General features: G+C 35.0%; 2 protein-coding genes and 1 long non-coding RNA gene across 3 annotated transcripts in view; 1 reads left to right on the top strand and 2 right to left on the bottom strand.

Moving 5' to 3' along the window:
• Window positions 1–16,336, top strand: part of LOC121506194 — a 177,463-nt gene that overhangs the window by 71,424 nt on the left and 89,703 nt on the right. The window lies entirely within an intron of this gene.
• On the bottom strand, window positions 6,736–7,767 carry LOC121506206. Its single transcript, XR_005991625.1, has 3 exons — window positions 7,758–7,767; window positions 7,338–7,361; window positions 6,736–6,950 (listed from the first exon to the last, which is right to left on the bottom strand). It is a non-coding gene; the product is annotated as an uncharacterized LOC121506206 (long non-coding RNA).
• LOC121506204 lies at window positions 8,572–13,264 on the bottom strand. Its single transcript, XM_041781891.1, has 10 exons — window positions 13,019–13,264; window positions 12,295–12,444; window positions 11,202–11,327; window positions 10,934–11,094; window positions 10,736–10,823; window positions 10,484–10,579; window positions 10,184–10,207; window positions 9,818–9,841; window positions 8,988–9,426; window positions 8,572–8,606 (listed from the first exon to the last, which is right to left on the bottom strand). Exons 1-9 carry the CDS (start codon window positions 13,089–13,091, stop codon window positions 9,380–9,382), a joined length of 789 nt encoding a protein of 262 aa, XP_041637825.1. The 5' UTR covers window positions 13,092–13,264; the 3' UTR covers window positions 8,572–8,606; window positions 8,988–9,379.

Genomic DNA, 16,336 nt, shown 5'->3' on the forward strand with positions numbered 1-16,336 from the left:
ATTTAATAGAACATTTTGTATCTTACCCTCAAGTTCTCTTTGCAGCTTTTTTGCATCTAACACAGAGAAAAGCATGTTGTTAATCAGTCGTTCATAAAGTGATCATCACTCAACATCATGCTTAAGCAGAGTGTCACAAAAGATGGATCCTGACAGAAGAACAAATTCAAACATCTTCATAAGACTTACATTACTGATTGTATTGAACTAAGGATAATTTTTTGTGTAAAATCAAATCGTGGGATTCCTAAATATTGGAGAGCAAAACTATTGAAAAAAACAACAAAGTGATGCTACAATTTCTGCAGGAATAAAAAAAATGATTTAATGCATGTTAAAAAGTGAATAATCTTTATATTGAACTATGCAGAGCCGGTCCGAGGCATAAGCGACTGTGTAGGGCCCCGTCACAACCAAGGGGCCCCAAAGAGCAAGGAAGTGAATGTTCACAAGCAGCTCAGAAGCAAATTATAGTAAGAACAGCTAGGCTGTGAAAGGGAATGAGATGCTGAGAGTAAAAGTCAGAAAGAAACAGGGCTCCACCTCAGATTCAATAGTTTAAGTCGATGTTTTACATCAGGGGATTCCTTTAATGCCATTTTAGGCTGTTTCTCAAGTCTGTTCATTAAAACAAATGTAACATAATGTTCTTGAACGCACCACACAATGTTCAAACAGCGTGTGTACACCTGAGAAGTGTTACAGGCATGCTAAACACTAAGTAGAGTCCCATTAAACTTGTGTTTTTTTTTTTTTTTCAAACATCTGTTACCAAATTAGTCCGCACACAGTTTTGTCTCTTTTAAGCGGGAAGCTGAGCTGTGAAGGATCTAATTGTTTTTTATACGGACCAGGAAAAAGGACATAAAAAGGATTAATGTGAGCAGAGTCATCATCATGCCCTCTTGCACACAGACAGCAGACCACAGGGATAGATAAAAACGATCACAGGTAATCACAGTTTAATGAATTTATCCAGATCAACATAATTATAGAGTAATGACGTGACTTTATAAATCTGTAGCCTGTTGTTTTTGCATTTAATGAAGAAAATGAAGCTTGAATTAAGTCAGTAGTCTATGTGACTATAGGATGGGATTTCATGTTAATACTGATCTTTAACTCATTGAGTGCCATTGATGTATATACGTCGTTTAAGAGCCAACACTTGAGTGCCATTGATGTATACGTCACAGTGATTTTTTGGCGGCTTGTACAAAGGGGCGCTCTCACGCTCCCTGTGAGTAATTTTGGGGCTTCTTGGATATGTAGTCAGAACACTACTGTTGGAAGAGACGGTAGATCACAGCCAGTGAGATCAGAGCATGAGTGGAGACGCAGGGGTGGAGGTAATCTAAGCTAAAAGTTCTAAAATATTCAGTATCGGCACAAAATGCCCCCCCAAATACTGAGGGATCAAGTGGCCAGTTTCGCCAGCGGACGCTGGAAGAAACTTTAAACTTTTGCGTGACAAACTGGTAACTCGCTGAAACCAACAGCTAGTCCAGGCATCAGCGCGCTCCTTCATCTTCCTCGGCCGGCCAAGAGGCTAAAGAATGCCGCGAGGTCTCCCCCGTGCGTCGGAGAGAAAAGGCGTCTGCTCGCCAGCTCGATGCACACAGCGATGACTCTTCAGAGACGGACTCTTCCGACCTAGACTCTGAAGAATGGCTGCCGAGTGAGCGGATCTTGTTCTCCGTCCCAGAGCGATGGAGGTCAGTTAATGTTAGGAACCCACTGATTATTCAGCCAAAGTTATCCAATGAAACCATAACTCATGCTCCTGTGATTTCAGACGCAGACTTGAGAGAAGAGCAAGCCCCATGCAGTTCTACAACACCGTCTGTTGGCAGGAAAAGAGGTAAGAACAAAAAAAACTATATTATAGACTATATATAATATATATAACATATTATATATTACTTCTATAATTTACAGGCAGTGCCAGGGGACACGCAAGCAGGAGAGAATGTGGGCGTATCGGGGTTCCCGTGGTGGCCGTCCAATTGTATTGTGCTGTATTTGTATTTATTTTACAATAAAATAACAATTGTAATACAATTTTCAGATGTCTTTTATGTCATTGAAGGCAAAGTTGTAACATTCAAATCTCTGTTTTGCTTGACAGACTCTTTCACAAAATGTATTTTTCTTAGCTTTCTAGAAAAAAAGAGGTCTTTTTGGTGAAACCTCAAATAAATCAAGAATGGAACAAAGTGCAAACAAATGTTTTTTGCTTGATAAAATAGAGTTTCTTCTTTGATTTGAGCTATTCTGTGTTTTCAGAGTCAGAGTACAAAATATTCTGTGGGTCTTAAAAGATGACTCAAAATGGTCAAAAACGCTGGCACAAGCCACTTTGCATTTTATAAAAGGGCTGGCACTCAAAGAGTTAAAGAGCTGTAAAGTAAATGTTTATTATATAAAACTAGCTGTTACTTTATTAGGGTTTATGGTTGAGGTTAAAAGCATGTAAAATAAAAGAACTACTTGCCTTCTGTATTCTGTTTAATGGCTCTAACTCCTTCTAAAATGTGATGTTTCAGAAAGAGGAAGCTGTGTTTAAAAGGGAGGGTGTAGGACATCAGCAGGTTTATTTCTGACAGAAGTGGAGTAGTTACTTTGGATAAAATATTCTTAAGTAGAAGTAAAAGTAATCTGTAAATCTACTCAAGCAAAAGTTGAAAGTAAGTCATTTAAAATTTACTCAAAATACTGAGTAGCTAGTTTTGATACCTGAGGTGGTTAAAAGACGAGAATGATCTTCTCTTAATGTGAAATAACTATAAGAGAATATGAATCTAAAACCAGTTTGTTGTTATAAGGTGAGACTTAACCTAAAGTCAAATTCAACAGCTGTTTTAGGGTGAAATGTGGAATCATTCTCTCTCTGCTAACCGCCATGTTTTATGAAAGTCAAACTTCTGGTCATTTTCTTGTTAGCAGAAAGCTAGAATCTCCTCATTTTGGCTTTTAGTGTTTTTTTTTTACTCAGGACTCAAATTTTTTTTTAAATGTAGCGAAGTACAATACTTCCCTCAAAATGTACTTAAGTAAAAGTACTGATTATGAAAAGCACTCAAAAAAGTACAAGTAAACAAAAAGCCAATCAATTACAATAACTTGAGTAAATGTAATTAGTAACTTTCCAGCCCTGATTTCTGTGTGTTTTGTACATAAATGTAAGTTATTATCATTAACACATTAAAAAGATTGATTTTATTTTTTGAGTTTGGATGCATGCTGAGGTGGGTCTCCAAAAGAAAGACTGACAGATAAGAGAAAGAGAAAGAAGTCCATCTCCTTCACACGTGTCCACTCCTACAGATTTCATGACCTTAAGGGGCTCCAACACAGCCATCTCCTTACAGACAATCCAGACAAAATAGGGGAGACAGGAAACTTTCTTCATCTGTGTGCATAAAGGTAAAACCCAGAACATCCAAGTAGAGACAGAGTGGAGGACTTCCTCATCTCCCAGAGACAACCACAATCCTCTCCATATTCACAACAGTCCAGCTCACAGCTCAGTTTACTGCATGGGGCCCAGAGTGTGGATCTAATAGTCACTACCATTATGTATAGGGATGATCATCAGTGGACTAAAGAGACAGTTCACTGGTCAAATACATTAGTCTAGTTTAACTCATTTAAAGATTCAAATGAGACAAATCATTTCAGCTTTAACTAAAGTTATGTGCGCAACGTTGTATGTTGAATTTCTCTTAAAATGTATAATATGGTTTAAAATAAAATGAACAAAATCTCAAGTTTAGTTACCTCATTTTTTCTCCACTGGGGTTTAGATTAGTTGTACATGTGCAGATTATCTAGTATTGACTGCATCAGTAACAGTGATCAGCGGTTGGTGGTTATTCCTTGTATTTCATGTCTAGTTTATTCCCTGTTTCATGTCTAGTTTTACGCCTCATGTTTCATGTTTAGTAATTCCCTGCTTCATGTTAGTTTTACATTCCCTGTGTTTCATGTTTAGTTAATTCCTGTCTCATGTTGAGTTTTACTCCCTGTGTTTCTTGTGTAGTTTATTCCCTGTGCTTCTTGTTTAGTTATTCCTTGTTTAGAATTACTCCCTGTTTCATGTTCAGTTTTCCTCCCTGTTTTAGTTTCCCTCCTTGTGTTTGGTTCTTTGTATCCTCCTGTGTTTCCTTTGTTCAGCTTCTAGTGTTTAGTTTTGTCATTTAGTCCTCATGTGCTTCTTCTGTTAGGTTCCATGTTTACTGTTTTACTTTGTAGTTGCCTTCCCTTGTGTGTGATTCCAGTTTTGCTTCCTGCCTGAGTTTCCCTCCACTTTGATGATCCTCACCAGTTTCACCTGTGTCTCATTATCCACACCTGTCCCCCACAGTGCAATCACTCCCAGTGTATTTAGTCTCTGTGTCTCCCTGTGTCTGTGTCAGTTCATTGTTGTCATCACTGTGCCTGTACTCCTCGTGCTTCCCTTGTGCCTCCTTGGATTTTGTTTGTTTCATGGACTTTGATTTTGTAGTAAGTTATTTTGTTTGTTAATTGAATCAGTTCTTTGTTTTACCTGCATTTGGGTCCTCCCGTATTGAGTTTCTCCATGTGAACCTGACACTTTGCTCAGGGCCCCAAGTAAGCTTGGGCCAGCCCTTGAATTATGCTTCAATATATGTCGTTATCAAACATTTAAGAGAACATCTTGTATCTTACTGTATAGTGCTCTTTGCCTCCTTTCTGTATCTAAGACAAAGAAAAGCATGTCATTAATGATGTGATCATTATCAGTCACTGACCATGCAAACTCAAACATCTTCATATGACTTCTATAAAATCACTGATTGTATTTAATTAAGATTTTTGTAATGTTTTATGTTAAATATTTGGACTTATAAATCTGGTAGATTAAAAAACTATTAAAAACAACAAAGCAGCTCTACACCGCTTTCCACAGTATTAAGCAAATGACATTTTTCTCGTTTTCCTAAATATTGATGCCAATGACAGAGTATTTTTCAAGTCATCAGCCGTTAGAGTATAATTCAAATGTTATTGAACAAACTTCATAATGATAACCATTATTTTTTTTTAAATAAAAACCTCAAAATGCACTTTTTCACATTATTAAACAGGCCACAGGTTGCAAGCATTTAGGAAAGAAAAAGGATCTCTCTGCTGCCGAAAGGTGTCAAACAGTGTAATGCCTTGGACAAGGAATGAAAACATTAGATACATCATGAAAAATGAATCGTGATCATCGTACTGTAAAGACAATTGTGGCTGATGTACAGCACAGAGGGGTTCCTGCAGATAAAGGCATAATGAGGAAGGTTTCTGACAGACAAATTCAGATTAAGAGAGCAGATGCTAAAATGCCATTCCAAAGCAGCAAACAGGTATTTGAAGCTGCTGGTGCCTATGGAGTCCCACCAACCTCAAAGTGTAGGATCCTCCAGAGGCTTGCAGTCGTGCATAAACCTACTATTCCGCCGTCCGATCCAGTGCTCACTAGCAGAAATGGTTGCAGTGGGCCCAGAAATACATGAGGACTTATTTTCAAACAGTCTTGTTTACTGATGAGTGCCGTGCAACCCTGGACGGTCCAGATGGAGGAGTAGTGGATGGTTGGTGGATGGCCACCATGTCCCAACAAGGCTGTGATGTCAGCAAGGAGGTGGCAGAGTCATGTTTTTGGCCGGATTCATAACAAGAGAGCTGGTAGGCCCCCTTTGGGTCCCTGAAGGGGTGAAAAAGACCTCGGCAAAGCATATAGAGTTTCTGACTGACCACTTTCTTCCATGGTACAAAAAGAAGAGCCATGCCTCGAATTTTTCTTCATGCATGACAATGGTGGGAGGCAGTTCACAGCAGAACAGCATCTCTGGGAGGATATTCTGACATCCTGCAAAGAAATTCAAGCAGAAAGTCGCCAAAAACTCACAGGTTCAATGGATGCAAGAATAGTGACGGTGATATCAAAGAAGGGCTCCTATTTAACATGTAACTTTGCCTGTTAAGATTTTTTGATTGAAATAGCTGCTGGTTTCAGTAAATATGACCTCCTAATGCATCAAATTCAACAAATGACAATTTTTAGATCTTTGCAACCAAAAAATGTTTTAAAACTCTGCCGTGCTTAATGATGTGGAAGAGAGCATTTTGAGGTTTTTATTTTTTTAAAATAACTTATCATTATGAAGTTTGTTCAAAAACATTTGAATTATGCTCTAACGGCTGATGACTTGAAAATTATTCTGACTGTCATTTGCATTAATATTTAGGAGAACAAGAGAACAATGTCATTTGCATAATAATGTGGAAAGTGGTGTATTATTTCTGCTGAAATGAAAAGAAATCAACTGAGCAAAATGAATTATTGTCTGTTTATAGATACTACATTGGTTGTGCTAAAAGCATGTTAAAAAATTACTATCTAAATTCTGAAATTTACATAAACCACAGTTGAGAAATGTTTTATTTCTTAATATGTTGTCTTTTCACATGCTAAAGAGCACATTTAGTTTCTTACCCTCATCCATTTTATCAGTGTCTAAGACAGAGAAAAGCATGTTGTAAATCAGTCATTAATAATGTGATCATCATTAAACATTAATCATGCTTGAGCAGAGTGTCACCAAAGATGTATCCTGACAGCAGAACAAACTCAAACATCTTAATATGACTCATATTACATTACTGATTGTGTCTAATTAAGGATGACATTTTTATGTAAAATTAAATATTTGTTTTCATAAATCTGGTCAAGCAAAACTACTACAAAACTATAAGAAACAACAAAGTGACACTAGAATTTCTGCTGGAATTAGAAAAAAAAAAACAAAAAACAGGCATGTTAACAAAATGAATAATCCACATTTAATAACTACGTTCATTATTTCAATGTTATCTTATTAAACATTTATGGGAAATTATTTTTTTACCTTCTAGTTCTTTTATCAGCTTTTCTGCATCTAAGACAAAGAAAAGCATGTTGTAAATCAGTCATTCATAATGTGATCATCTTTAAACATTAATCATGCTTAAGCAGAGAGTCACCAAAGATGGATCCTGACAGCAGAACAAACTCAAACATCTTCATAGGAGTTACATTACATTACTGATTGTATTTAATTAAGGATAGTTTTCTGTGTAAATACAAATATGTGTTTTCATAAATCTGGAAGTGCAAAAACTATTGAACAAACAACAAAGGAATGGTACAATTTCTGCTGAAATTGGAAAAAAAACAAACAAAAAAACAGGGATGTTAACAAAATGAATAATCCACATTTGAGAACTTTGTTCATTTTTGAATAAGTTTTCTTATCAAACATTTAAAAGAACATTTTGTATCTTACGGGCTCGTTTTTGTTGCCATATTCCTGTATATAAGACAGAGAAAAGCACATTTTAAATCAGTCATTCATAATGTGATCATCATTAAACATTAATCATGCTTAAGCAGAGTGTCACCAAAGATGGATCCTGACAGCAGAACAAACTCAAACATCTTCATATGAGTCATATTACATTACTGATTGTATTTAATTAAGGATAATTTTCTGTGTAAATACAAATAGTGGGATTCATAAATCTGGTAGAGCAAAACTATTGAAAAAACAATAAAGTGACACTACTATTTATGCTGAAATCTGAAAAAATGAAAAAAAAACAGGCATGCTTGCATGTAAACTAAATGAATAATCCAAATTTGAGAACTATGTTCATTTTTGAATAAGTTTTCTTATCAAACATTTAAGAGAACATTTGTATCTTACGGGCTTGTTTTTTTTCCAGCATTCCTGTATATAAGACAAAGAAAAGCATGTTATAAATCAGTCATTCATAATGTGATCATCATTAAGCATTAATCATGCTTAAGCAGAGTGTCACCAAAGATGGATCCTGACAGCAGAACAAACTCAAACATGTTAGTATGACTCATATCGCATTACTGATTGTATTTAAGGATGACATTTTTGTGTAAAATTAAATATTGTTTTCATAAATCTGGTAGAGCAAAACTGTTGAAGAAACAACAAAGTGACTCTACAATTTCTGCTGAAATTAGAAAAAATAATATAAAGACAGGCATGTTAACAAAATGAATAATCCACATTTGAGAACTATGTTCATTTTTGAATAAGTTATCTTATCAAGCATTTAAGATAACATTTTTTATTTTACCTTCTAGTTCTTTTATCCGCTTTTTTGCATCTAAGACAAAGAAAAGCATGTTGTAAATCAGTCATTCATAATGTGATCATCATTAAACATTAATCATGCTTAAGCAGAGTGTCACCAAAGATGGATCCTGACAGCAGAGCAAACTCAAACATCTTCATATGACTTATATTACATTACTCATTGTATTTAATGAAGGAAAACATTTTTGTGCAAAATTAAATATTTGTTTCGACAAATCTAGTAGAGCAAAAGTATTGAAAAAACAACAAAGTGATGCAACAATTTCTGTGAAATTTGATGAAATAATTAAAAAACAGAAATGTTAACAAAATGAATAATCCACATTTGAGAACTATGTTCATTGTTCAATATGTTATCTTATCAAACATTTAGGGGAATTTTTTTTGTACCTTCTTGTTCTTTTATCCGCCTTTTTCTATCTACGACAGAGAAAAGCATGTTGTAAATCAGTCATTCATAATGTGATCATCATTAAACATTAATCATGCTTAAGCAGAGTGTCACCAAAGATGGATCCTGACAGCAGAACAAAGTCAAACATTATCATCAGACTTATATTACATTATTGATTATATTTAATTGAGGATAATTTTCTGTGTAAAATCAAATAGTGGGATTCACAAATCTGGTAGAGCAAAAATATTGAGGAAACAACAAAGTGACACTACAATTTCTGCTGAAATTAGAAAAAATAATAAAAAACAGGCATGTTAACAAAATGAATAATCCACATTTGAGAACTAGGTTCATTTTTTAATAAGTTTTGTTTTCAAATCTTTAAGAGAACATTAGTATCTTACCGGCTCGTTTTTGTTGCTTTATTCCTGTATATAAGACAGAGAAAAACATGTTGTAAATCAGTCATTCATAATGTGATCATCATTAAACATTAATCATGCTTAAGCTGAGTGTCACCAAAGACGGATTCTGACAGCAGAACAAATTCAAACATTATCATCAGACTTATATTACATTATTGATTATATTTAAGTAAGGATAAATTTCTGTGTAAAATCAAATAGTAGGATTAATAAATCTGGAAGAGCAAAAAACTATTGAAGCAACAACAAAGTGACACTACAAATTTCTGCCGAAATTTTAAAAAATTATTAAAAAACAGGCATGTTAATAAAATGAATAATCCAAATTTGAGAACTATGTTCATTTTTGAATATGTTTTCTTATCAACCATTTAAGAAAACATTTGTATCTTACGAGCTCGTTCTTGTTGCCTTTTCTCTGTATATAGGACAAAGAAAAGCATGTTGTAAATCAGTCATTCATAATGTGATCATCATTAAACATTAATCATGCTTAAGCAGAGTGTCACCAAAGATGGATCCTGACAGCAGAACAAACTCAAACATCTTAAGAAGACTCATATTACATTACTGATTGTTTTTAAGGATGACATTGCTGTGCAAAATTAAATATTGTTTTCATAAATCTGGTCAAGCAAAACTGTTGAAGAAACAACAAAGTGACACTACAATTTTTGCTGAAATTAGAAAAAATAAAAAAAAATAGGCTTGCTTGCATGTAAACAAAATGAATAATCCGCATTTGGGAACTATGTTCATTTTTGAATAAGTTTTCTTATCAAACATTTAAAAGAACATTAGTATCTTACCTTGTAGGTCTCCTTGCAGCTTTTCTGTGTATAAGACAGAATGTGATCATCATTAAACATTAATCATGCTTAAGCAGAGTGTGACCAAAGATGGATCCTGACAGCAGAACAAACTCAAACATCTTAATACGACTTATATTACATTATTGATTATATTTAACTAAGGATAATTTTCTGTGTAAAATCAAATAATGGGATTAATAAATCTTGTAGAGCAGAACTATTGATAAAACAACAAAGTAACACTACAATTTCTGCTGGAATAAAAAATTATTTAATGCATGTTAAAAAGTGAATAATCTATATATTGAAGTATTTTTCTATACATTTTTCATCAAACATTTAAGGGAACATTTTGTATTTTACCGTATTGTGCTCTTTGCTGTCTTCCTGTATATAAGAGAAAGAAAAGCCTGTTGTCAATTCGTCATTAATGATGTGATCATTATCAGTCACTGACCATGCTTTAGCATTGTTTTCTATTTGATAGTGACAGTGGAAAGAACATAAGGTACTCCTTCATCAGACTTAAACCACAGAACTGATCTGTAGGTAATTTTGTTTAAAATCAAATATTATCACTAATAAATTTGTTTCAGCAAAACTACTGAAAGAACTCATTATTACTGAATATTTTAATCCACACAACGATTTCTGGCTTCTTACCCCTGATGCATTTGTAGATGAAAACAGCAACCACAATGACTACCAAAACAATCACTACCACTAACAAAGGGATGGATACCGGCTGGTCCCGTTCTTCTATAAAAGAAATGGATAAAACAAAAAGTCAAATGTGTTTGGATGATGTTGGTTAATGCTTTTGTTTGATATTGTAGTATTGTTAATATGCAATGTTTGTATAAAGATAAAAAATCTGTGCTTATAATGAGGATGTTTGTCAGTGAAACTACTCACGTTCAGTGAAGGGGTTTGTGATGCTTTCACTGGTTTCATTGCTGACTGGGTTCATCATCAAACATCTGAAACTGTACTCCTTTGAATCCTAAACATTCAGAGAAAGAAAATCATGAAAACAGATTAAGAAAAAAAGCTCACTAGCACTCAGGATGACACAATATGGCAAAGAAAGAGTAACGTTGTTAGTTTTCATACCTTTGTTATAGTCAACACCTTGTCTGAAGGTCCATGCTTGCCATCTATAAACCACGTATAAGTGATTGGTTCAGCCTCTGCAGTGTTGCCTTCACAGGTCAGGAGACAGCTGGTCATCTCAGTGTTGTAGAATGTTTTTACAGAGGGTTTAGCTACACGAGCTGACAGAAGAAAGAGCAAAGATACGGGGTACTTTAGGGGACTTGAGGTCAAAAGAATTTTAAGAATGATCTGGTGGTTAAACTTTATTTAAAAAATCACCACTCACAGATAACAGAGAGCTGAGTCTTGTTGAAGACTTTGCCGTTAATCTCTGGTGTGTAGATGCCGCTGTCGTTCAGGTTAAGTCCTTTGATGGTCAGTTCTCCAGAATCAGTGTTCACCTCACAACGACCTACAATCATAAACAGACATGGTGACATGTGACGCCAGGCAGAGGAGAAAATTTAAAACAGGGTTACGAACAGGGTCTCTGTTTTTATTTTCATCTTATTATTATTATTATTTTATTCTATATTTCAACTGCATTACTCATCAGTAAACAACTACTGTAACCACAGACCTTTCATAAGCAGACATCTTTAAAGATGGATTGCATTAATGGTTTTTGGTGAATTAAAACATTTCTATACCTCGAAAAAAATTAAAACCTAATGCCTCATAATCATTGGGTTTATCTATTTGTTCAGTCCAGATCAGGGGTTAAATGCTCTTTAAAGGTATTTTCATTTTTATTATTTTATATTTGAGAGCTTTGACCGAATTTACAGTCTAAAAATCATTAAAAATACACTCAAGCAATCCCTTCACTTCAAGTTTCCATAAAATGACTGTAATAACTGAACTGAAGTGGATATCAATGAATTCCAGTCGTGGTACTCTGTATACTGTTTCTGTAGAGTGATAGTGCAGTGGAGAGCCAAGAAGAAAAGCTGGGCGGTTTCTGTAATGATGTGATGTAGAAATTATCATATTCAGAGATTTCAGTATCCATACATTTGGCAAAGACATAATAGTGTAATAATCCTCCAACACATTTGAAACTTACAGACTTCCACACTGTCTCACCAGAAGGAAAAAAGTAGATTTTAAGGGACCAATGCAGAATGTTTTATGGAAGACTGGGGTTTCAAATCCTGGGTTGGAGTTTTACTGCATTTTGAAACAAACAAAAACTGAATATGCTGACAGGGGATTTTTGTAGATTTTGCAATTAATAATGAACAAATCTTGAAAAAATGTCTTTAGTATCTGTGTCTGTTTACATACCAAGAACTCTGATTTGGAACAAGGTGATGGACTGCTTGTTAAGTTTTCCAGTGTAAATAAACATATTTTGGTGTATTTGCAGGTGAATCTACCTTTAAACTGGAGAAGGCACTGAACTTCCTTTCCATACATCTCTGCAGCAATATCACCATTGTGTTTCCACTGTACCCTCTGGATAGGAGACTCCACCAGGGGTAAACTGAGGACAACATCTTCACCTGTAGCTTTGTACACTATTTCAGCTGTAAAGGAAAAACAGCAGAAGCCATTTCTCAATCACACCATTTAGGTGCATTTTAAATTTATCTTATCAATATCATATTTTAATGCCATGAACTATTTTTTAGCTGATGAGTAAAAAGCAGGCCGGCTGAATCGACTGCTCTACATTTTTGACAGTTGCAGCTACTTTTAAAATCATTCATCTTCATCCACTAAAAAATAAATCTAAATAGAAACATGATTAAGGTGGGAGATTTCAAGACAAAGCATAAGTCTATGTTGTTTAAAAGCAAGTGGTTAAGTAAAACACGTCGAAACTTGGATTAAACTTTTCCTAATCCAAAGTAAATTTAGACCACCGCAAACAAAGCTACAAAGCTTTAACGGTTAGCAGAATTCATAACAATAAAAACTGACAGGTCTCAGACATCATGGCGCATTTTCTGAATGTTGACGCACCTAAAATTGAAGTAACGGTTTTACATTTGACTCTACACACCTCATATTAACCAGAACATTGATTTTCAAATCTCAAAACAAAATATTTAGTAGTATCAACCCGGAGAACGGATTTAGTAGCATTTCAACACTTACCGTCGTTGGGTGACACAGAAAAAAACAACAGGAAGACGTAAAACAATCCCAACTGTTTGAGCGCGCGCCACATCTTTTCCACGGGATACACCGACACAGACGCCACGTGGACCACTCTTTTCTGAATAATTTTACTAATTACAGACAGCAGAAACGTCTTAAACAAGTATACGAGACGTGAAATTCATCCGCTGCTTGTCACGGACAAAACCGAAAGTAAAGTCTGGCAGGGATGGGTCGTATATGAATGAGCCAGTCAGGGGCGGAGTCAGACATGTTTCAAATCCGGGGCTAAGCCCAAACAAACGATGGCTGAGGGGTGGGCACTTCCCTACAACTCTTGCTTATCAAACAGTGTAATGCACAATTTTTGCACAGTTTTAAATACAATTTTAAATTCAAAATGCCAACAAATTTACGCATCATCTAGACATAAATAATGTTCAACCTAAAAAATACTTAATTGATAACATCATGTTTATCTTAACCTAACTGAGCTAAAAGTGTCATTATTGTTCTAAAATTGTTTTACATCATGCTGGAGTCCAATCATTTTCTCTTCTGCCTCCTAAAAATGTCTGAAGGTAATATTTCATGGAACTTTGCATAGGTAGGGTAGGAATTTGGTGAAAAGGTTTCACAATTGAAGCGCTGCATTTTCAAACAAAGAACATAAGAAACAACAATTGGGGTTAGAGATATTAATTTATTCACCAACATGCTGAAAACTGTATTTTAAGAACAATGTAAAAAGCATTTTTATACTGCAGCGAGTGTATAGATACGAAAGAGTATTAGGGCCATTCAAAAAATGGGCATGCTTTTTTTTATCTATTCTAAGAAAAAGACGAAATTCTGTAATTTTTCTTAGAATATAAAAAATGCATAGCATTTTTCTGGTCAAATGTTTCTAATCCTCCTCCATACATACAATCTTAAAAGTAAAAAAAAAAATGAAGAATAAGATTTTTTTAAACACTTTAAAGTGGGGATATTATACTTTTCCGATTTCTAAAATATAGCTTAAATATAAAGTCACAATGTTGGGTGTCCATACTCCACGTATGCAAATTTTCAAACCGCAAGATAAACGTATGTGGCTGTAAGCTTGGAATTAGCGTCTGAACTGATGAAAACGGTTTATTTCAAATTTCGCCGAGATTCTACCGAGATGAGATTTCGAAGGCCCAAAGTGATGATCTCATCACAATAGGATCTCCTGACTGGTTTGTGGTTCGTCTGTGCTGCCGGCAAAGAGGAACAGACTGCCCCCATAAGGCCTGTTAGCCATTAGCCATTTAGCAACAGAGTAATTAAACACTTACCAAACAGATACGTCCTGCTCTATCCTTCGCTGCCGCTGCTTTTCTTCCCACTCTCTCTTAAAACTTAAAGGTTCAGACTCCGGGTCTAACACGTACGGGCGTATATCAAAATTCGCCATGTTTTACTCAGTCGGACCAGTTCATTCAAAGTTTTCTCTATAAACACACACACACACACAGTTTTCACACATGTGTGGGAACCTTTTAGTTAAGAGTCACATCTTTAATTGTATATAAAAACATCCAGCTGTAAGACATAATGACTGGATTCAGTTATTTCCAACATTCACTAGAGTGAACATACTGTATGGCAGAGGATTCACAGTACATCAGTGTCACTTCTGTGCTGTTATAATCTCAGTGACTACCTGAACCTACACACTCACTCTCTGTGCTTCTGGATTCAGTCTTCTGTCCATGTTTGGAAATGATTCATAGATTTACATGAACTAATGAGATGTTTTATACATTTAGGTCGCAACTCTCCTGAGTCCCAAATCCATGGCAGACTATTTTGGAATCACTTCTATGTGGGCGAATTGTGTGTCTCACAATACTGCAGAAAAACAAGTGTATGGAGTACCAGAGTAATCATTTCTATGTAGCGTTGAGTTGCACATCCATATATGACATTCATCTTCATAACATTCATATTATTTCATATTCAGTAGTTTTATAGATGATGCAGGAGCTGAAAAAGCTCCAGAAAGATCTGAAAGCAAACATCAATGAATCCTTCAATTAATCAGGTTGCTGATTTTTCAACTTGGATGTCTAGCATTTCTAGTGTTGGATTAAAGTGGCTACGTGCATTTTACTGCTTAATTTTTACAGCTTCATTCTGTTCAGATGAGTATTTAGCAAATACTGTATAGAAATAGTGTGCAGTTTGGATTTGGGATACAAGAAGCTTGAATGAGTATTCAATTTTACAAACAAGTAAAAATCCTTCAAACTAATGCATGAACAGCATACTGACTTATAAATATGTTATAAAAAAAAGCAGCACTGAAAGTGAAAATAAGGCAAGTTAGAAAAAATGTCAATAAAAACTTGAAATAACAGCAATTCATCACTGAATCCTATTACAGACTTCCAGGAACAATGACACATCATTCATAGATATTCTACTGATGTCTCTTTGTAGACTCTCAGACAGACGGCGTGATCTGGGTTGGCTACGTTTAAGTAGGCTTGTCTGTGATTGAGGGTGTGGTTTTGGTGTGGCCTTTGCTCCTGAACTTAAATTAAAATTAATATTAACTCCATTCAATGGCATTTTTCCCCCTTACATTACTTTTACTTTTATACTTTAGTAGTTTTGAAACCAGTACTTTTACACTTTTACTTGAGTAAAAAGCTTGAGTTGAAACTTCAGCTTCCACAGAAGTCTTTTTTAAATCCTAGTATCTATACTTCTACTTGAGTGATGAATGTGAATACTTTTGACACCTCTGTTAATGACCTTAATGAGGCAGTGATAGCTAGTCCAATTTGAGCTTTTACAGAGTCCAAAATAGCAGGATTCAGTGTTTCCTGTATTTGTTAACGTGCCTATAGATAATATTACTGTCTGTTTGAAATTAACCCTTGTGTATTAGGCCTGTCTGAAATATGGAAAGCAACAAATGTGTGGTAACCCTGTTTAATTAAAATTAAAGTCATTAAGGCATAACAAGATATAATTTGTTACTACATTTTAATTAACTTTCTTATTTATCTTGGTTCAGTCTGTCTTGGCAAGTTAATATTGGGATGATGATGAACACATAATTAAATGAAAGAAATCAAACATATAATTTGTGCTGCCCTGGTGTGTATGTGCCAGGCTTAATAAAGTGTTATATCCTTACCTCATCTCATACTGATATAAAACCCACCTAGTAATGTTTACTGATAGTGTTGTTGCACTGATGAACTAGCATGATTAACAGCACCAATCTGTTACTTTGACTGAAGATTATCCAGAAATGGTGGGTAGAGAGAGGCCTCA

Source organism: Cheilinus undulatus, linkage group 24 (genome assembly GCF_018320785.1).
Source record: "Cheilinus undulatus linkage group 24, ASM1832078v1, whole genome shotgun sequence".
Classification (NCBI taxonomy): Eukaryota; Metazoa; Chordata; class Actinopteri; order Labriformes; family Labridae; genus Cheilinus; species Cheilinus undulatus.

Coding starts and splice junctions, on each gene's coding strand:
- LOC121506204 (XM_041781891.1), bottom strand. CDS start 13,091: ATGTGGCGCGCGCTCAAACAGTTGGGATTGTTTTACGTCTTCCTGTTG. Junction 11,095..11,201: donor GACTCAGCTCTCTGTTATCT/GTGAGTGGTGAT, acceptor TTCTTCTGTCAG/CTCGTGTAGCTAAACCCTCT. Junction 10,208..10,483: donor CATCTACAAATGCATCAGGG/GTAAGAAGCCAG, acceptor TCTTATATACAG/GAAGACAGCAAAGAGCACAA.